The sequence below is a fragment of the Giraffa tippelskirchi genome, chromosome 13, assembly GCF_054371585.1.
Source record: "Giraffa tippelskirchi isolate mGirTip1 chromosome 13, T2T-mGirTip1v1.2.pri, whole genome shotgun sequence".
NCBI lineage: Eukaryota > Metazoa > Chordata > Mammalia > Artiodactyla > Giraffidae > Giraffa > Giraffa tippelskirchi.
The window spans coordinates 101,760,711-101,782,373 of record NC_137287.1 but is presented as its reverse complement, the minus strand read 5'-3'; the positions used below and the strand labels follow the sequence as shown (position 1 = coordinate 101,782,373).

The following is a 21,663-nucleotide window of genomic DNA, read 5'->3' as shown; positions in this document are numbered from 1 at the left end:
GGAAACCACCTCTTCAACATGTGATTTGCCACACATTAACAGGGGCTCGGTGATATGCTGATTGTTTCTGTTTCAGGCCGAGACACCCTGACTGAACTCATCTGAGTTGGCACAAGCTGTTTCCCAGTAAAAAGATTCCCCTACCTCTGAGGGACAGATCTCTCCATGAAATAAAGCAATGCCACAGCAGCCCAGATGATGAGGGAGGAAAGGCCCAAAGCAGGAGGTCTACTCAGAATCTCAACTGGCCAAGGCCTGGGAGTATACATCTCCCAGGGTTTGAGTGAAAGGAGCAGAGGGGCTGTGTGCCTCTAAATCTGACCTCATGCTTCAGGGCACTCTTGTTGCTGCCAGTTTTATCCAGGCAAGAAATTTGTTCTTATGTAAGTGAGTGCTACAAAAGCCTTTTTCTCTCAAGTCTCCCCCCTTCCTTCCCTACATAGGGGTGGCGGGGGTCACACTTAGTGGGTGGGTGTTGTGTGCCATATGCAATTTTTACACAGAGAGGATGGAAGGAAGGCTCCCCCACACACCCTAGACAAATACGATTTTATGGTAATCAAAGCCTGCCTCAGTGGGAGAAGTTCTGTACAACATGCTGGTGATATTCCTTCAAAAATTTTTTTTTTTGGTTGTTTTTATTTTTTTCTTTAAAGTCCATTGATCATCACAAAAACCCACGAAATGCAACCAAGGAGAAAACAAACGTCCAACCGAGATCTAAGAACCCAGAGCTACGGAGGAGACGTGGCACTGGACTGCAGGGTGTGCAGGAGTGGGTGGAAGGGTGGTCCCCGCAGGGCAGCTGGCCTTGGGAGACACAGGAGGGAGATGAGGCTGCTGGCTGGGCTGGGCAGTTATGTTAACCGCTGCACGATGACGGCATTGAGCAGGTTGGCTTCCTTTAGGGTCTGGTTCTCGTCAGCCAGCTCTTTGTTCGGGAAGGTAGTCATGAGGACAAAGCTGGTAGCAGCCATTGCCGGCCGGGCATCTACGATGAAGAGTCGGATGTCGCTGATCCTGGTGGAGTGGGGAGGTGGGTGAGCGGTGTTCTCTGCTGCCTGCTGCCCACTCCCACCCCCAGGCTAGAGGGAGGCCACATCACATCCCCAGGCCCCTTCCTCCACCCCATCCTTCTCCACAGAGTGGCCAAAACGCTCATTTGGAAACACATGAGCTCATGTCACTCTTCTAAAATCTTGCAGAATTGCTCCCGTCTTCCTTGTTATAAATACCAACCTCCTGACTGTAGTCCCAAGTCCTGCCTAATTACACACCAGCCTCCTTCCCCCGTTCTCCTACCTCCCCACTTCAGTTCTTCATCATGCTGTGCTCTCTGCCCACACCTGGTCCCTCTTCCCAGGGGCTTCTCTGCCTGATTCCTCTTCTATAATCTTCATTACACTTGCTCCACACTAACCTCATGTGAAGCCTGTCAACACTCAAGGGCTGGTAAGCCATTCCCTGGGCCCCACGTGAGTTCTGATTTACATGGCCTATGACTGATGAAATTTAGACACTGCTATTCTAGGAAAAAAAAGAGTTGTTCTGCCAAATATCTTTACTGGCAACAGTCCTCCCCTGCTAATCCCTTCATCACTCTGGGCCTCGGCTTCCCCATCTTTAAGTTGGGGAGGCAGTTTGTTTCGATCTGGCCCAGATGAACTGAGATAGAACAGGTATTCTAGAATTCTCCAAGTCCAGATCTCAGAGACCTTCCTAGCCTAGAGGTTGTCAGAGGCCCCCTAGGGGTAGGGAGGTAGAGGAATGGGATGAGTGGGATGAGTGAGTGGGATGCCACATTTTGTCCCCTCCTCGCTTCATCAACCATAGCAGTTCAGATTTCATCTGTTCTACTCTTGGGCTTTAGCATGAAACTTCCTATGAACAAATAGTTTGGAACAAATCCATCTGAGGAATCTGTGACCCATACGAGGGAGAGGGAATAGTCACCGGCTACACTTAATGGAAGAACAGGGACCAAACCAAAGGCTTCAGACGTGCACAGCTTCTTACCCTACTGCCTCCTCTGGAGAGAGCCTGGAGAGTCTGCTGGTGTTAAGGGGGAAGAACTGCTCCCTCTACTCACCTATCTGTGGGAGTTTCTGGGACCCTCTTAGAATAAGCCAGGCCCCATTATGCAAGGTACCTGTGGCTGTGGTTAAACTTCTGCACCAGCCTCCCACCGTCAGCAAGCCGTATTTGGATGTTTGTGGTAGGCTGTGACTCATCGATTGAGATGGAGGAGCTGGCTTTGGCTTCATTTTCTGCCTGCTGTGCTGGAGAGCTGGTATTCAACACCTGGGGGGCAGTGCTGAGGAGAGAGGATCGCATCAGGACATGAACAGAAACAAAGGCCCAGCAGGAGTGGAATCCTGTCCAAGATTTTTATTGAGCATTTGCTACGTCTTGTGCTGTTTGCTGCTACTGACATAAGGAGTGACAAGACAGAAATCCCTGCTCTGATGGAACTTAGAGGTCCAGCAGAATTCACCTCAACCCCCAAGTTACTGCCAGCTCCCTCACTCCTGGAGTTGGGCAAGTTACCAACCCCCTTCTTCCCTGGTGTCCACAACTGAACAAGAGCTTGAAGGGAAGAAAGCAGTATGCAAGACAGCCTGGGCTGGGAGACTGGGACCTGACGCCGGAGGACCTAACAGACCAGGATGAGTTTTAGCCCCAGTGAGAGGCCAAGGGCAGTATGGGGAGGGGGTACTCCAAGTCTGCAACTGAGGCAGGTGTGACACAGCCTGGCAGGGGACTGTTGGGATGTAAAGGACAAGTCCAGACTCTTCTTCTCTGATGGAATTTTCAGGCCTGCCTGCCCTAGTGCAGCCTCACTCATGTGGGTATCTCATACTCACTGGTCAACTATCAGGAGGCAGTTGAGATTTCTGGAAAGCCAACTGAGTGCCTGGCACCATAGGGATTAATTATATAATATGAACAGGACATGGTACCTGCTGCAGTGTGGACAGCTCAGATCTTGGAATGAGATGGATCTGGGTTTGAATTCACCCACTAGCTATGGGGATGTCGGGCTAGTTATTTAAGCTCTTTGAGTTTCAACAAGAGTAGTAACGAGGTTCTTTAACAAGGACTATTGTGAGGATTACAGGGGTGTTACACTCAGGGAGGCAGACGAACACAAAATGCACACAAATTCCCAGTTCTCCACAACTGTGTGGAGGCGTTCTCTTTTTTCTCTTAGCAGATGTCCTGGCCTAGACCTTTGCAGAGAATAGAGGCCATTAGATGAGAACCCTCTTGCCTTCCCCCAAAGCCTCTAATTAGATCAGTTCCTCCACCTCACTTCTTCCTCTGATCTTTACAAACTAAAAAGGGTGTTCTTAGCAAATCCAACTGAAAGTGCTTTCCTAAGTGTGTTCCCTGGGACCTGAGTCCCTTGAGTTATCTACAAGAAGGTTCTGGAAATGTCACATATTATACCAACAGTGTCAGAGGCCACTAACATATTAAAGAAGGTCTTGAGAAGTCATAAAGAAACTGCCTGCAATGCAGGAGACCCGGGTTCGATCCCTGGTTCAGGAAGATCCCCTGGAGAAGGTAATGGCAACTCACTCCAGTATTCTTGCCTGGAGAATTCCATGGGAAGAGGAGCCTGGCGGGCTACAGTTCATGGGGTCACAAAGAGTCAGACACAACTGAAGGACTAACACTTTGAGAGGTTGTGAAATTAAGGCAAACTTATTTGACCACCATGTTCTTTTTTCATGTAAACCTCCTGAAGATCATTTCATGGAACAGTCTGCAAAATGTTGCCCCAGAGCACACAGTCAGCAAGGAAGAACTAAAAACTGAACTTACTTTCTGTGAACATCAAAAATACAGGCTTAGAGAATTATAAAGTGGAGATCAGAAGAGAAAGGTGGCCACACTTATTGGCTATGAGAAAAGCTTCTTCTATGTATTGGCCTCACAACATGTGGGACTCAAAAGATGAGACACACAGATAAATTACACCATCATGGATGGGCCTGAAGAGAGGTAGCAGAAAGTTAAATGTTGCACCTGTAAATGCTTAAGATCTACTCTGTTCTATTCATTAGTTTTAACGGCATTAGGTCAACTCCCTAATTAAGATTCTAGGTAGCCTGGCCCTCAACTGTTTATAACAATTCCAAGTATGACAGGTACTCATTGAAGCTGCTGCCTGCCAGAAAGGCCTGAATGAGAGAGAAGCTGAATCACATGACTGCTCATTTCCTTTATAGTGGGAATAAATTGGGCACTAAGGTGCTCTGCTGCCACAATGCTGAGTCCTGAGGCCCTGTCACCTGCTTTACAAAGATGAGCACTGCAGCAAGCATGGCGAGCAGCGGAGCTCACCCCAGCAGCAGTGACACCCTTACCCCATCCTAAGTGCACTCGTGGTGTCTGCTACTCGAAATCAAATGCAGGCTTCTCAAATCTTCAGATTAGTTCCCATCCAAACAAACAAATGCAAAACCTAAAACAAAAAGTTTCATGCAACTGAAAGAATTTTTTAAAATTTCTGAACTGAGAAAAATCTATTCATTCACTTGATTTTTCTAGGTAATTGGAGAAAAAACAAGGATTGACCAATTTTTGAGGGAAACTTGAGAAAAATTTCTTAAAACATTTGGCTTCTTGATCATTTTAGTTAACAAGATAACGATGGAAAGCACAGTAAAACTTACTGGAAAAACTAAAAAAGCTATCCATCTGGTTTAGACAGAAAAGCTAAAGTCCCATCACTCTTAGCTGTAATAAAACTATTTTTAAGCTCATTTTTCATTAAAAGCTAGAACTGAAAATCAAAGTGGAACTGGCAATGAACATTTATTTAGCTGACAAGCATCATGTCTGATTATCAAGCTCTGTTGATTCATCATCTGCACTAATAATTTAGTCCCATCCTAAAACAGAGGGCTTCCCTGGTGACTTAGACAGTAAAGAATCCACCTGCAATGCAGGAGACGTGGGTTCCATCCCTGGATCAGGAAGATCCTCTGGAGAAGGGGGTGGCTACCCATTCCAGTATTCTTGCCTGGGAAATCCCATGGACGGAGGAGCCTAGCAGGCTACAGTCTATGGGGTCACAAAGAGTCAGACACGACTGAGTGACTAACACTTCACTTCATCCTAAGTCTCCTTAAAATATCTTAATTTTTTGAGATGTATTGTCCTGTGCACACAATACAGTTAAGACATTCCAAAAGCAGAAGCATTTTCAGTTAATATAATGAAGCCACACAAACCCAAACTGCAAGGTGTTCTGAGTCCTTAAAACTACTGGTGGGTGAAAGAAGGGTACCATGTTTTGGAGGGCAATGTGAAGCTCTTTTGAGCTACTTGTTGTACTACTTCCAGTACAACATCAGGGGTATATAAAGATTTAATTAGATAACCACTGTAATGTTCATAATACTGATAATCATGTTATTTAACAGCAGGGACTGGTTAAGTTATGGCACATACAGAGGATAGAAGATTATGTTAGCATTAAAAAAAATATTGTAGAAATGCATTTACTGATCTGGAACGATAGCCAGACTACACTGACTAGGCAAAACAGTAGGGCATACAACATTTGTTTTTACACACACACCCTCAGATACTAACTGGATATATCTGGCTGTTAGGTTTAAGAATAGCTTTTACTCTTTATCTGTATTTTCTATTTTAAAAGATAAACACCCTTTATTTTCAATAATATATGGAAAAAAAAATTAAGTGGTGCTCCACAACGCTTACCACAACTGACAGGGAAGTCACACATGGATCATTCTGGGAACAGCTGCCCCAGGCTAACCCACAGGCCCCAACGTGGGAGATGAAACGATGAGAGCAGGGTGACTTCAGTATCTTGGTCCTGGTAAATCGCAGTCTATTATCTCTAATAGAGCTATGACCCTTGCTCCTGACGAGGCACGAGTGGCCAGCAGGGAGGTAGGGGATTCGAGCAGAGGGCCAGTCAGAATCGCAGAGCACAGCTGTTGGTAGACCACACTCTGATCTGGTGAGGTGAGCAAGGGCAGCACTGAGCTCAGAAGCTGCCAGAGCTAGGTCAGAAGTAGGGTCGTGCTGTGCAGAAGTGTGGGAAGGAGCGCCAATCAGAAGACCAGGTTCCATTCCTGGTGGCACCGCAGGGAGCACCTAAGGGTAAGCCTTAAAGTCCAAGAGCCTCAGCTTTCCCTCTGTAAAATAAGGACTGTACTGTATGTCACCATGCTGAATGCCTGTTGTATGCACAGACCCCTCAGAAGAATACTGACCCCTCAGAAGAATGCACAGCCAAAGCTGAGTGGGTCCCTGAGAAAAGGCTGCCTGTCTGTGGGTTTGTCAAGGATCTGGTGTGAGAACTCTACTGATCAGAGGTAACAGAAACTATCAACCAATCAGATCCTATTAATATGAAGGGTTTGAATGCAAGACAGAGATAGTGGCAGAGGACACAAGGCAAAACAGTCACAGGGAATGACAAAGCAAGTGTCAGGCAGGACCAGAGAAGTAAAAGAAAGAGCTCCCCTAACACTGGAGCAGCAGCCTGCACAGGGGGAACAATGTCCTTGAGGTTCCCTGGATCCTGAATGATGCTGCTGCAGGCTGGCTGAATTCCTTAACCCTTCTGAATCCCCACCTCAAGTGACCTGAATACGTGTGTCTGCTTCAGCCTTAGAGCCATTGAGGAGGTGATCCCTGCCCTGAGCACCCTAGATGACCAAGTTAAAGCAGCGATGTGTTACCTTCACTGCTCTCTGTGGGACAGTGCTCTACGTGCTCCTCCCAACAGTATTCAAGGAGATAAGGACTCTTACTAGTCCCACTTTATAGCTGAGAAAACTGAGGCTGTACAGTCTAAGGTCATATGGCTAGAAAGTGAAGAAGAGATTTAGACTTAGGTTTGTTAATGCCAAAGCCTATGTTCTCATATTTTCCTCCCATAAAGATAAAATCTGAAGTACTTTGTAATAAAGAATAAAGAGCTGCATCAAGTGGGCTGTGCACAGCGTCTGCTGGGCCCCAAAGGAGTGACCCACACAGTTCCACCCGGCCCGTGCTGCTCCTTACCTGCCCAGTTTCTGACCCTCGCCAGTGAAGGCTTTGAAGGCTCCCTTGGGCTTCACGAAGTCCTCATCCCGATGGTCCTCCATGTCCAAGTTCACCTGCCCGCCGTGAGCTAACCTCCGTAGCTCTGCTGGCACCTCTCTGTGGGAGAAAAGGCAGTGCTGGGGCCCACACAGAGCAGGATGGGAATGACAGCAATGGGTACAAAAGGAGGAGAAACTTGTCATCTCCAACTGATGGGCCTCCATGGGGAGCTGACTGCTCTAGTGGCTACCTGTCTGCCTCCCCCTTCTCTCATGCCTGCCTAGTCATATCTGGTGACATGGCTCTGACCTAGGCCCAAAGTGGAAAAGTAGATACACACGGTTTTGGGAGCAGATCTGTGAATCTGTTTCTCAACTGTGCTAAATCTGCTTAAAATTTTAAATGTCTTAAATAATAAACATTTGAATTAGTTTCTTCTTTCCCATCTGCCATCTCACTCACTGATATGGAACCTGAAGGAGGGTTTTTCTGCTCACCCTCTGCGAATAGACTCCAGAAACTGGGCATTAGATGGGTCTTGGTAGCTTCTGAGTTCACCATTGTCCAGGCTGAATCCAGTCTTCCAGAGCTTCAACACTACATGAACCTATGACAACAGGAGGTAAGCAGTCCATACATTGTCAGGAACCTGGCAAGCACACCAGTGTGAACCTGCAAATTAGCAAGTTTTTTACTACTTTACTGTGTCATTACTAAAACACACAGACAGACAAACATATACTCATGCACAAGGAGATCAATCAACAACCAATGAAATAAGTATTAACCTAAAATAAGGTGATATGGCACCTTAAGAGAATAGGCTTTGATTTAAGCAGACCAGGATCTGCGTCTTGATCTTGCCACTCACTAGTTAAGTGGCACTGAGCACATGACTTAATTGATTGAAGCTATAGCTTCCTTATCTGTAGGGTTGCCTGCATGCTTGGTACACAGCTTGTGCTGTGTGCCATTATCATGGCAAATTTTACACGGACTATTTTGCAGTCATTAAAAATGATATCTACAAAATTTCCTGTACACGTCCACAGGAAAGGGTCTAGAGGGCTGCTGCTGCTGCTAAGTCGCTTCAGTTGTGTCCAACTCTGTGCGACCCCATAGATGGCAGCCCACCAGGCTCCCCCGTCCCTGGGATTCTCCAGGCAAGAACACTGGAGTGGGTTGCCATTTCCTTCTCCAATGCATGAAAGTGAAAAGTGAAAGTGAAGTCTCTCAGTCGTGTCCGACCCTTAGTGACCCCATGGACTGCAGCCCACTAGGCTCCTCCATCCATGGGATTTTCTAGGCAAGAGTACTGGCGTGGGGTGCCATTGCCTTCTCCGCTAGAGGGCTAAAGACCAACGTTATTAGCAGCTGCTGTCTCAGGTAGATAGAATTTTTATTTCCTTCTTGCTTGACTTTATTTTGGAAAAAACCCAAAATGATTAAAAACAAAAACATTATGGAGACTAATGTTCACAAGGTGATATGAAAACATTTATGGCACTGAAAAAGAATATATACAGCTGAGTCACTTTGCTGTTCAGAAGAAATTAACACAACACTGTAAATCAATAAGATAAAAAATGTTTATGGCATAAACCTCAAAATTGTCTCATAGCATTATTACACTTAGTAGAGAGGGGGGACCCCTATACGCAGGGAAAAAAGGACTGAACAACAATAAGGAAAAAGTTTTAAAACTATGTTTCAAGCCTCCCTGCCAGGGGTGGTGGTCTAAAGACCAAGTTCTTTAGCCTTGTCCACACCACCAGAGAACCCTGGAATCACTATCCCTCTGAGATTCATGGAACGCTCAGAAAACTCCTTTATTTGTCCATTCACTCTACCCACCCCAACTTATCCAGCTCCTCCTGCCACCATCCAGCCAGATGAGAGCTGTCTGTGATTCTCAGGTAAGCCTTTTCATTCATGGATGACACAGCAAATGTGCTGCCTCCTTGCTTTCAGAGGCTGCTGATTCATGGGATTAATTTCTCCCCCAAAGTGATTCAACAGTCCACGAGCTTCCCTACAGAAGATGGATGCACACTCACATCTTGGCCGGAATGCCGCCTCCTTTCTCCTGCCACGTAGGCAGACTCTTCCTCTGGTGCCGCTCCAAGGCGGTAGCCACCGCCTGCAAATGGCTATAAAAGACAAGTTCACAAACACCTAAGGAGCAGGTCAACGGTGATCAGGTTATTCAGACAAAATGTTATTTCAAGATTATTAACTACGAGGTATGCCTTCTCTGAGTAGCAAACTCGGAGCTACAGGGTCAGGATTGGGGTCAAAACTGGAAAGGTGTGGCTGGAGCGAGTGCTGCTTGGCTAAAGGGAATGGCTGCTACTAAGATCTAGTTAATCATGACCATGCTAGAATCTCGGTGCAGGATAACACCAGATACTTTTTTGATTTTCACAAAGAAAGTAGAAATTCAGATTTTATGTAAAACAGATGGCTACTGATTTAATTAAAATAAACAAAATAAAGCAAGACATTAAATCAAGTTGATCAGGTCTAACAAAACAATTGGCAGAACCTGATCTAGACCACAGGTTTGAAAACTTTGCCCCAAATCTTGATTTCATGTTAAAAGGTAAGAGAAACTGCACTGCTCTTCTGCATGAGAGGAAGCGAGCAGATGAAAAACAAAAACAAATTCAGTCACTATTGGGTGATGAAGGCCTCCTTCCCTCTGCTCTGGAACCTCAGTTCTACGGACACAGACATCAACCCCCTATGCTCACTCTTGGTTTACTGGTCTCTCCAGGGCTCTTGGTCACTCGTTCCACAGCTACAGCTCCATGCTCCTTGGCACCTTTAAAGAGATCGTCCACCAGCTCGTTGGGACTTTTCTTCCTGGGAGGGCCAACAATCTGCTGTCCACTTCTCTCTGAGCCCCCAGCATAAAACCTGCACAGAAAATACACATCTAACACCAAATACACTTAGAAAACATAAACAGAGCATGTGCCAGGCTTTGGGCTAGGAGCTGGGCACAATGAGGCAAAGGGCACCAATGCTCATTTTTATGGAACTTACTGTCTAGTGGAAGACACATGTAAAGAGGCAGGCAGGCATACTGCAGTGTGAGCCACAAAAATGGTAAGGAAGGGGTCTCTGGGAATACAGAATCTGGGAGGATAGTCAAGGGTTCCCAGAAGGGTGTTTTCTGGGCTAAACCTTGAGGATGATGAGTTTATCAGGTAAAGAAACCAGAAAAGGGCATTCCAGGCATGCATGACAGCACATTAGCTCTGGGAATTAAACGCCAACACTTTTGCAGAGGATGATCACTATGTTCAGTGAGAAGCAGCTACCACTAGCAGCCTCGAATTAATGGTGGCAGTGGCATGGTTAGTACAAGCAATAAGGTTCCACTGTTGGCTCTGTCACTGAGTGATCTGGGCAAGCCAGTGCACTGAGCTATACCTCATTTTCCTTCTTTGAAATGGAAGGGAAGAACCACATGCCCTACCTACCTGTTCCTTAAGTCAGGGCCGTGAGGTTCAAATCAGCAGATGTATGCAAAAGAACAAGCACAGAGTAATGCACACATGTAAGGTGGTTTGATACCACACCGAGAGCTCACCCAAGCCTCACTTCGCCTTGTAATTCTTGTGACACACACCAGGAGGATGCTGAGAGTGGGTACTGGAGGTGGTCAGCGAAGCTCAAATATAAGCCCCAAGATACCCACAACTGCTTTGTAATGGGCCAAGCAAAGCTTGAGATTAAGTTAGCACTTTATTTTTTTAACCTGGGTTTGAAAACCTGCAGTCATGTAGCCTTGGCTGGCTGCTTCCTTATCACTCCTATTCACAGCTAAGTCAACAGCACATCTTAGTGGAGAGAACTGAGAACCTGTAAAAACTAGCCTCAGCCTTCCATGTCTTGACATTACCCAGGGAATGCAAGGCAAAACCCTAGGCCTTGGCATGAACAAGAGGACCAAGGTCATTAGGTCTGAAATGATGAGGAACCAAAGAGGTAACTCTGGATGTGAAGTAAAAGGTCACTGCCTGGAGGATGTGACCAGACAGGAGAACTAGGAAGAGGTTATTTAGGAGTTGGGCATTCACTTACTTGATGACACTGTCTTTCAAGGGGCATTAAAACACTGAAATTAACATTTATTCCTGAACTTTGAGTATATCTAAATAGAATGCTCTGAGGTAGGGCAAAAGTCACCACGTGGATGAAAACAAAGAACAGAACACATGCAATTTCTGAGCCCACTTCCCAAAGAGTGACCACAATAAGGTAACTGCATTTCCATAATGGTTATTACACAATGTTCCTCAGCAATGTTTGACAGACCCAGGCAGATTCCATGGAGAACCAAAACGTGTAAAATGAGGCTGCAGCCAGTTCATCCTTGTTCATTCCAGCTAGATAAAATTCTGTAAGGTCCTTATTACGGGCTCTCAACGCCCTGGCTTATGAACTAGGAACCTATGATCAAATGCCTTAAAAATATTCATGGCCTTAACCCAGTATTTTCATTTCTAGAAACTATTTAATATAACCTAAAATGGAGGCAAAGATTAATACACAGAGACATTCACAGCATTGATATCTACAGTGGTAAAAAACTGCAAATGATCTAAACACCAAACATTCCATATGATGGATTATTATTATTATAGTCAATGAAAACATTTATTAAGAATTTTAATGACATGGAGAAATATTCAAGATGTAGCATTAATTCTACAAAAGCAAGAAACAAACTTATCTGATCTTCATCATGTAAAATACAATATCAACAAGCTACCTTTATACACAGAACCAAGACTTAGAAATATGCCAAAATATTAACTGTAGTTTCCAAAGGGTGAGTAAGTTATATTTTTTTCATTATGCTATATTTTCCACAATGGACACCAGTTTTATTTTTATTTGCTAAAGGTTAAAAGCAAACCAACAAAAAACAGTACTGTGTCTGTATAACAGGAGAATATACATTTGTAAGCCCATTTTCCTGTTTATTATGTAATATATTGCTTTTTCAATTAAGGAAAAACTGGAAGGAAATACACCAAAAATATTGATACTACCTCTGGGTTGTGATACTATGAATGGCTTTTTTCCTTTCCCCTAATATTCTTCAATAAATACATATTATTTTTAAAATTAAAAACAACAACAAAAAAAACCAAACCCCAAATGAAAAAAAATGGTAAGAAGACAGGAATCACTTCTAAGCTACAGGGAGTGGAAAACTGTTTCTAGTATGTGTGTGACTAGCCCACAGTCCTAATGGTTAATGATAATAGAGCATGTTTATCCTTCTAGGCCCTTCCAGGTAATTATCATAGAATTTCATGTGGACTGTGCCCCCAACAAAGACTCACCTCTGACCCTCCTCTTCCTCCTCGTCCTCATCTTGGTCATGAATGAGGTCTCTGAAGGATGTCACCCTATTATCGCTGGAGACACAGAAAGGAGCAAATTGATCTCATGGGGAGTTAAAAAAGGTAACCCCCATCATCAACTGCTAAAAGTTGAGGATACTGAGGTTAGGTTTTTTGGTGGGGCAGGAAGAGGATCTAGGTGGAAGAGGGTTATATCTCTTATGTTTATATGCTAAACAATGTGATATTTATTTATTCAAGGTCACCCAGGACTAAGAATAAATAGGCAGTGTATCAAGAAGTAAAGTGGAATCCAATTTAAGCTCTCCTAGAAGAGACGAGGGAACTGGATAGGGACTGTACTACTTTAAAACCATGCTACCGGATAGTGATTTTCATCATATAATTTTTAAATACTGGGGGGATGCCTGTGTGTCAGGCACTGAACTGGATGCTAGGTCTATAAAATTATCAGGCACAGTTCTTACCCTTCAGTTGTTTACAGGTTAGTGGCACTCTGGCCTGGAAACCATCCATTAAATACTGTGCAATAGGGGCTGTGACAAAGGAAAGCACATGGGGCGTGAGAGCAGAGTCTTTTGTTCTAGGTGGGGGGTGGGGGGAGTATCAAGAAAAGCTCCCAGAGAAATGCGGCATTTGGACCTAGCGCTGATGAACGAGGGGACCATCAGTCAACTGGATAATGGATGGTGGTGATGGTGGAGAAAGGGGACCAGCAGGGCATTACAGGAAAGCAGCACAGGCACACACAGAAACCAGTGACAGCAACACACTAAAGGACAAATCAAGGAGCAGAAATGAAACAAATATGTGCGTGAAGAGGCCCCTATCTGCTTCTGCTGTAGGTTAGTTAAACACAGAGTGCGGTGGAGAGGGCGTACTAAACATGTTATGAGAAAGGTTAACTCCGTCCTCAGATGTTGTCTTACACTGCCACTTTTTCCCTAGTTTAGATGTGTCCTCAAGGAACAATCTTAGTTTTTCAAGGATCATGAGACACACAATTTATAAAAACATTTTCTGTATTTCTTACATTGAAAAAAGTTGTTTCTCTTTAATATGAGGGGAAGGGGGTAATAGTGATTTAGTGAGGCTAAAAAGGAGTTGTTTACTCCCATTCAGTCTTGAAGAAAGATTTATTTCAGGGAGACAGAGGACAGAATACACTCTGAGGCTCCACCAGCTAGACATAGGAGGACAAACAGCAAATGGTGTAGCAAATACATTCCTGCCTGACTGAGCTGAGAGCAACCTCCTGGGCATTTCTTCATGCTCTACACAACATAGTCTAAAAGGATCCAAGTGATTAAGATCTATACTAGTGCCTTAAGGGCCTGTTGTTTAGTCACCAAGTCGTGTCCAACTCTTTTGTGACCCCATGGACTGTAGCCCGCCAGGCTCTTCTGTCCATGGGATTTCCCAGAAAAGGATACTGGAGTGGGTTACCATTTCCTTCTCCAGGGCATCTTCCCGATCGAGGGATCGAACCCACGTCTCCTCCATTGGCAGGCGGATTCTTTACCACTGAGCCACCTGGGAAAGCTAATTCCACTCATTACTCTTTCCAACGGATTTTTCTACAGATGCTCAGCTTAGCATCTATGGAAAAAAAAAATTCTCTATCTCTCCATTGTTAAACACCTTCAAATACACATGTGTACATGTATACAGGGAAAAGACCCTGATGCTGGCTAAGACTGAAGGTAGAAGGAGAAGAGGGTGACAGAGGATGAGATGGTTGGATAGCATCATTGATTCAACGGACATGAACTTAGGCAAACTCTGGGAGATGGTGAGGGACAGGGGTGTGCTGCAGTCCATGGGATCACAAAGAGTTGGACACGACTTGGTGACTGAACACCACCACCACTACCAGCTTGAGCAAACCACTTGGTCTGGCTATAGGTCTCTTTCCCCAGAAGTTCTTACACGTAACTGACGATAGCTAACACAGACTCTGGTATCCATATACCTGGTTTCAATCCAACTTAGCTTCCAATGCTGGGATCTTGGGCATGCTAATGAAATTCTCTAAGTCTCCACTTTCTCATGTGAAAATGGAAACAACCAGCACCAACCTCGTGGGCTTGCTGTGAATAGCTGACGGACAGTGTAGCACATTTCAAGAACTACTCTTGAGCAGCAGTTATCAAACTGTTGGTCCTTGAATTAGGAGTATCAGCACTTACCCTCGAAATTCAGACAGATGTAAATCCTTCACCCTTACCCTAGACATCCTCAATCAGAAACCCTAAAAGGAGTATCTAGTAATCTGGTTTTAGGAGTCCTCCAAGTAATTCTGATACATGCTGAAGTCTGAGGACCACTGTTCTGGAGTAATGCTCTGAGAGTTACCTTAACAGTACAGAAGTCCTGGGGACAGCACCAATTTAAGAATACTGGGTCTTGTATCTTCTACAAATTGGCAAAATGTCTCAGAAATTTCAACTTTTCAGGATCAGAACTCTATCCCCCGGGCATCCTGAAGCAGCACAAAGGTGCTCTGTCAGATCACATTTTCTGCACTGACAGAAATGCTGTATCTGCACTGTCCAATATGGAAGCCACTAGTCACATGGGGCTTTTGAGCATTTAAAATTCGGTAATTGAGAATGAATAGCTGAATGTTTATTTAATTTTAATTAATTTAAACAGCTACCTGAGGCTAGAGGCTACCATATTAGACAATATAGTTTTAGAGAATCAGACAACAGTGGTCCCTAGCATTTTAAGAAAGGACAGTTTTGTTGAATGAAAGAAGAAAAAAAAAGGAAGAAATAACAGCTTCCCTCTTACTCAACCCTGTGCTAGGTACAGGGGTGGGAGATATTGGACAGGAAGGTAGTTAGCAGAAGCAGCAGTTTTGGATTTAGACAAGTTTGGGTTTCAATTTGCCGTAAGGGCAAATGCGTTACTTATACTTTGTAAGACTCAGCATCCAGACCTGTGAAATGGTGAGCACCCTACCTACTTCCACGGTGGTTACTGAGGTGTAAGAAGAGAATGTATGAAAGAGTATCTGGCAGAGCCAGACAGATGGTGGGTGCTTCTGAAATACTAGCCCTTCCACCTCTAGGAACTTACAATTTACTCAGGGAGAAAAATATTCTGTTAATTGTCGGAAGAATTCAAGACAACATAGGAGAGACGTCATTAGTAGTATGCAGATATGGGTTGTGACTGGAGTTTGTGCTGCCTCTGGGTTTGGGGATTACATACTTAGTAGAGAAGGTGGGGAGGGAGCTAAACATGGAAGGACACAAAGGATCTGCACAGGTGGAGAGGAAGCAAGAGACTAGGCATGTCGAGTCAGATGAGAGGCTCAAACAAAAGCAGAACCAAAAACTAAGGGAGAACTGAGACACCAAACAAATCACTTTGGTTGAAATAAAGATTTAAGAAAGGAGGAAAAGGGGGATAAGATGAGGATGGCACGTTCACTGCAAACTCCTGAGGATGATGAATGTCCACAGGGAGAGGCAGTACATCATTCTGGCTGAGAGCTGAATGCTGGAAGCAGAAACAGATCTGCTTTTAAATCCTTGTTTGACTAGCTGTGTGATCTTGGGAAGAAGCCCAGCTTCAGTGTTTTCATCTGTGAAATGGGAAAAATACCAGTAGCCACCTCATAGGGTTGCAGTAAAGCATTAAAAAGATGTAGATGTAAAAGCTTAACCCAGTGCCTGGCAGCTGGTAAGTGCTCAATAAATGATAGCTGTTATTATTGAGGAGTTCAGACTTTCTCCTATAGCTATGGTTGACCTTTTTATGTCCCAGAGCCCTTTGAGTATCTGATAAAAAACTACAAGTTTTTTTGCCTGAAAAGGTACAACATATATACAAGTTATTACGTACAATTTCAGGTAATTTATGGACCTTCTGACATCCATTCCATAGATCCTTCCTAGGGGGTTAGCCTCCACGTTAGGAGCTTATTAACTGAGTGCTGTGCACCGAGGCAGTGACAACGTGAAAGAGTATGAGAGATGACAGCGGGGGGCGGGGAGAGCTCAGCAGCAGGCTAAGTGTCCTGCAACAGTCAGGTCAAACAGGGGAAAGGCAGGCCCCATACAGAGTTCCTCTTGGGTGCTAACACATGCCTGCCTTCTCCTGAGAACACAGTTAGCGTTTACCATCTGGACAAGGACAATGATGTAACACATGGTGCCTTCCCTCTCCCTTTTCCTTGGTTTCACCTAAGCCCAGTACCAAGTCTGAGGCTTAACCAAAGCAAAAAAAAAGTAAGACCTTTAGAACTGCATGTGTGTGCAAGACTTTTACTTCTCTTGGTCTTAATGATAAACTCTATTTCCTTGGTTCTTTAACTCTTCTTAATTTGTGAAGAACTCCATAGGAACTTGTGGAATGAGACAGGGAACAAATAAAAGAATGGGGAAGATGAGAATGGATGCTAATAATGGTAATACTAAAACGACAGTAATAGCAGTTAACATGTTCTATGTTGTATTAACTCATTTAATTGCCCATGTGGTAAGCACTACTATCCTTCCCATTTGACAAGTGATGAAAACTGAGGGACTGGCGATGTTAAGTAACCTGCTCAAGGTCACAAAGATCTCAAGTGACAGAGCTGGGATTTGAAGGTGGGCGGTCAGGCTCCAAGCCCAGGCTCTAATATGAAGATGGGTGGTCAGGCTCCAAGCCCAGGCTCTAATAAACCACTGTCTGGATTGGACTTTGGGTCTACCAGAGAAGACAGGTATGAACATGTGACTGATATCACAAGCTAGGTTTCAATTTCTCCTCCTATTTCTGTGCCAACACCCAACAGTAATCTGGTGTGCCTGTGAAAGACACAATGCAGGAAATTAGCTGTCTCTATGAGCAGCTGCAGAAGAGCCCTTACCCTACCAACCAGGTCCCAGGCAGTCACATCCTGATGTGTCATCAACGACACCTCACAGGTTAGCATCTATGAACAACTGAAAGATGTCCTGCCTATTACCTCTTTCCTCTGGAAATGAAGGAGGAGAAGTTAAGGAAACAATGATAGCTGGGGTTAGTGTTCCTTCTTGAAAGAGGGGAAATGTAATTTAAATCTCAGATGTTCTCAGAGAGAAACACAATTTATCACTTCACACCAGCAAAGAAACCCTATATATGTGTTCTGGGGTTGAATGCAAACTCAAACTAATTGAGGACATACACTAGAGTAGAAAAGGCTTCAGCAGAGAAGGGAGATGTAGTTCAGACACCTTTAAAGGAAGAGGCCCTGCCTGTCTCACGAAGTCTGGCAATAATTATTGCAGTCTGCAAATCACAGTAGTCATCTGCTCTAAGATCCTTGGAGTCAGGGTGGCCAGGACAGGGGATGAAAATGAGATCGCAAAGGTAACATTATTTCACAAAATAAGACAAGGTTTCCCTAATCAATTTGGGAAAGAGCAGGTTAACAGGTTCAGTTTTTCTAAGTCTTTTTAATACGGTAATGGGCCCCCTTTATTTTTCTGGGCTCCAAAATTACTGCAGATGGTGACTGCAGCCATGAAATTAAAAGACGCTTACTCCTTGGAAGCAAAGTTATGACCAACCTAGATAGCATATTAAAAAGCAGAGACATTACTTTGCCAACAAAGGTCCGTCTAGTCAAGGCTATGGTTTTTCCAGTGGTCATGTATGGATGTGAGAGTTGGACTATAAAGAAAGTTGAGTGCCGAAGAATTGATGCTTTTGAACTGTGGTGTTGGAGAAGACTCTTGAGAGTCCCTTGGACTTCAAGGAGATCCAACCAGTCTATCCTAAAGGAGATCAGTCCTGGGTGTTCATTGGAAGGAATGATGTTGAAACTGAAACTCCAATACTTTGGCCACCTGATGTGAAGAGCTGACTCAATGGAAAAGACCCTGATGCTGGGAAAGATTGAGGGCAGGAGGAGAAGGGGACAACAGAGGATGAGATGGCTGGATGGCATCACCGACTTGACGGACATGGGTTTGGGTGGATTCAGGGAGTTAGTGATGGACAGGGAGGCCTGGCATGCTGCGGTTCATAAGGTCACAAAGAGTCGGACATGACTGAGCAACTGAACTGAACTGAATGGGCATCCTAAAATATTTAAAGAGCCTTTTTAAAGTCATCTGGCCTAATCTTTTACATCTATAGCATCCCTAAAAGGAAGCACTTCAGTTTCAACTTAAAAACTTTCAGAGATGGAGAAGCCACTCCTCACATTTCATAAATAAGAGACCCCCTCAAACATTTAAAAAGTTGGTTTTGCGGTTTCCTCCAGGATTGGATCATAAAGCTCATTCAGTTAAGAATCCCACATCTCCATACAAAAGGAGTTAAGTCTTGCAAGAAACTACTACCCACCAGTCAGTCTTTCTCCCTCAAACCCACTGGTCCACGTCCCCAGGCCTGAACACTGTCAAGTCAGGAAATAGTTTACCACTGCTGGAAGCACATCAATATAGCAATAACTGAAGTTGGCCCTTACCTGGGGGCTGTGCCTCTGGATACTGAACTGGGGGTTGCCTGTGAAATGGTCACAATCTCTTCGTCCCCTTCATCCTCATAAAAGCTTGCTAGGGCAATCTGAAACAGAGAGGCAGTAACTTGGGATACTTAAACAGGCCTTCATCTAACACATTTCCTTTGAACACAAAGGAGCAAAGACACAAAAATACAGCCCATGCTTACAAGGCAGTCTGTATCTGGTGGGCCATAGAAAATAAAACCAAAAGATTAGTGGCCCAACTATTTGTTTTCATATCACCTGAAACAAATTCCACCTACTAAAGGAAAAAGAAGGCAAAAAGCAAAGTTGGGATGGAGACACTCCTCAATGTCATTTTATGAGGAAATGTGATCTAGTAAAAGCAGTGTACATTTACTGAACACTCATTTATGTGCCACGTTGTTCTGAGTGCAACTCTATCTGTGCCAACTTATTTAATCCTTAAAGAACCCTATGGAGTCAGTGCTATCATCATCTCATTTTATGGCTGACAGAGAAGCGCTGAGAAGAAAACTGTCTGAGGTTACACAGTTGGTAAAGAGTGGAGCCAGGATTGATCCCATGCAATCTGCTCAGGCCCTTGCTCTCAGCTCTCAGGTGACAGCTAGGAATTGGAAACTGTGAGGTCACTACAGATGACTACTCTTACTTTTTCTCTGAGGCTGTTTCCTAGTCTGTGCAATGGGGACACCCATCTCACCAACCTTGCAAAATGGATGAGAGGATCCATTAACATTTATGCACAGTCATGCCTTAGCTCTATACATACAGAAGGGATATGGACCTCTTTTAGCCCTTTGTGATTGGATGTTTCTTGCATGGACTCAATGCATAGGTATTTACTAATCACTGCTTCCCTGGTGGATCAGACAATAAAGAATCTGCCTGCATTGCAGGAGACCCGGGTTCAATCCCTGGGTAGGGAAGATTCCTTGGAGAAGGGAATGGCTATCCACTCCAGTACTCTTGCCTGGAGAATCCCATGTACTGAGGAGCCTGGCGGGCTATCAGCTACAGTCCATGGGGTCAGAGTCGGACAGGACTGATCAGCCGACACTTACTCTGCACAATGAGGTCTACAGAGATGACAAGACAAGGCTCCTGTCCTCAAGCCACCACATTGCAGGAGACAGGGAGCTGCTGTGGGACACAACCAGCCTGTCAGAAGCAGCATGCCTTTACAGGACACACTTTAGCAAGCCAGCCAGGATGCACTGCACTGCTACGGGACATGCACTGAACTGGCTTCGAGAGGGGTCTATGTCCAAGTCCTGGGCAAGTCACATCACATACGTGAGCGTGTTTCCACACTAACAGCATGAGGAGACCGAGACTGATGACCTGCCAACCGTAACAGAGGGAGCCTCTAGGTCTTTCAGGTAGAAGCTGCACTTTGCATTTTCACCCAGCACAGGAGCTTTACACCATATGTCTATACAGTTGTGATGCTTTACCTAACTTTATACTTTCGTGAAGCATGTAAATGGTGAAGTCAGCAGACCCAGTTCACATCCTAATCCCTGGGTGTGTGACCTTGGGCCTATCACTTGCCTTCTGAGCTTCCAATTCATCAATTTCCTCAAATGAGGAAGTTTTCTTCACTTCACAGTGTGGCAAGGATAAACCGAATCATGTATGCAAAGTGCCAGGGCACACAGTGGCAGAGCTTAATAGAGCTTGGGCTCTGGTATCAGACAGAACTGAGTTCTAATGCCATTTCTCCCACCTGGTAGCTAGTGAGGCCTTCAGCAAATTACTTAACTTCCCTAAACCTCAGCTTCAAAATGCAATGCTTAAATAACTTAAGATACATAAAGCTCATGGTAGCCACTCAATAAATATTAATCGTCATCCATCGAAGATGTAGGTTGGCCAAAAACATGTATGCAATTCTTTCTACAATTAATCACTGAGTGAGTGCCTATTACGTGTCAGGCGTTGTTCTAGACACAGAGAATTCAACAGTTTACCAAAATCCCTACCTGGTGTAGTTTATCTTAATCTCTTCTCAATCAGTAAGTATTTTATATGTATCTAATACCTGCCAGTGAACTACACGATAAGCTCCATGAAGACTCCCATTTTTACAGAGAAGTTACTCAATAAAAATGAATAGGACTCAACTTTGCGCCACAACCCAGTTTCACCCAGCATTTAGGTGCGAGGGGGCGTGTGACTGGGGCTGAGGGCATGGAAATGAACGAGCACCTCGTGCCCCTCGCCGAGCCGCTCCACCCGGGAGCTCGTCAGTCCGGCCGGAGCTGTAGCCGAGTCTTGGCGCGGCAGCCACGCCCCCAGGGTCCCCGTCTCCACGCGGGCTGCGGCAGTGCCCAAAGGCTCGCCTCCCCGAGAGCTAGGCAGAAGGGGAAGCCGAGGCCCGTTAGACCAGGTCAGTCCGGGCCTGGGCTAGCCTGCGTTTCCCCTCGCCCAGAACGAGCTGGCGACGCGTGGCAAGCGGCCCCAGGACCCTGAGGCCTGGGTCGGGCCGCAGCCCGGCGGGATGACTGTGCGCTTCGGCCGCCGCGGGCTTGACGCACCAGGTGTCTGCTCCCCATAGTACCCTGCCTGGCCGACGCGGCCCACCTCCCGGCGCTACCTGCAGGTCCCAGCCGGCCGACTCCAGGAAGAAGCGGGCCCGATCCTCCTCGGCGCCCGTCACCGCCACAAACTCCCTCAGAGCGTCCTGCCGCTCCGCCGCCATCTTCACCCGGTGCGCCGCCCAAA

At 45.2% G+C, this 21,663-nt stretch overlaps 1 protein-coding gene across 3 annotated transcripts; it reads right to left on the bottom strand.

Moving 5' to 3' along the window:
• Window positions 1–619: 619 nt before the first annotated feature.
• On the bottom strand, window positions 620–21,656 carry NSFL1C (NSFL1 cofactor). 3 transcript variants are annotated; one of them, XM_081560594.1, is made up of 10 exons: window positions 21,536–21,656; window positions 18,919–19,016; window positions 12,441–12,515; window positions 10,566–10,571; window positions 9,831–9,996; window positions 9,135–9,227; window positions 7,575–7,684; window positions 7,057–7,194; window positions 2,150–2,314; window positions 620–1,020 (listed from the first exon to the last, which is right to left on the bottom strand). In XM_081560594.1, exons 1-10 carry the CDS (start codon window positions 21,638–21,640, stop codon window positions 858–860), a joined length of 1,119 nt encoding a protein of 372 aa, XP_081416720.1. In that variant the 5' UTR covers window positions 21,641–21,656; the 3' UTR covers window positions 620–857. The 3 variants fall into 3 exon arrangements, with proteins under 3 accessions (XP_081416720.1, XP_081416719.1, XP_081416722.1); XM_081560593.1 differs by lacking the exon at window positions 10,566–10,571; XM_081560596.1 differs by lacking the exons at window positions 9,135–9,227; window positions 10,566–10,571.
• Window positions 21,657–21,663: the final 7 nt, after the last annotated feature.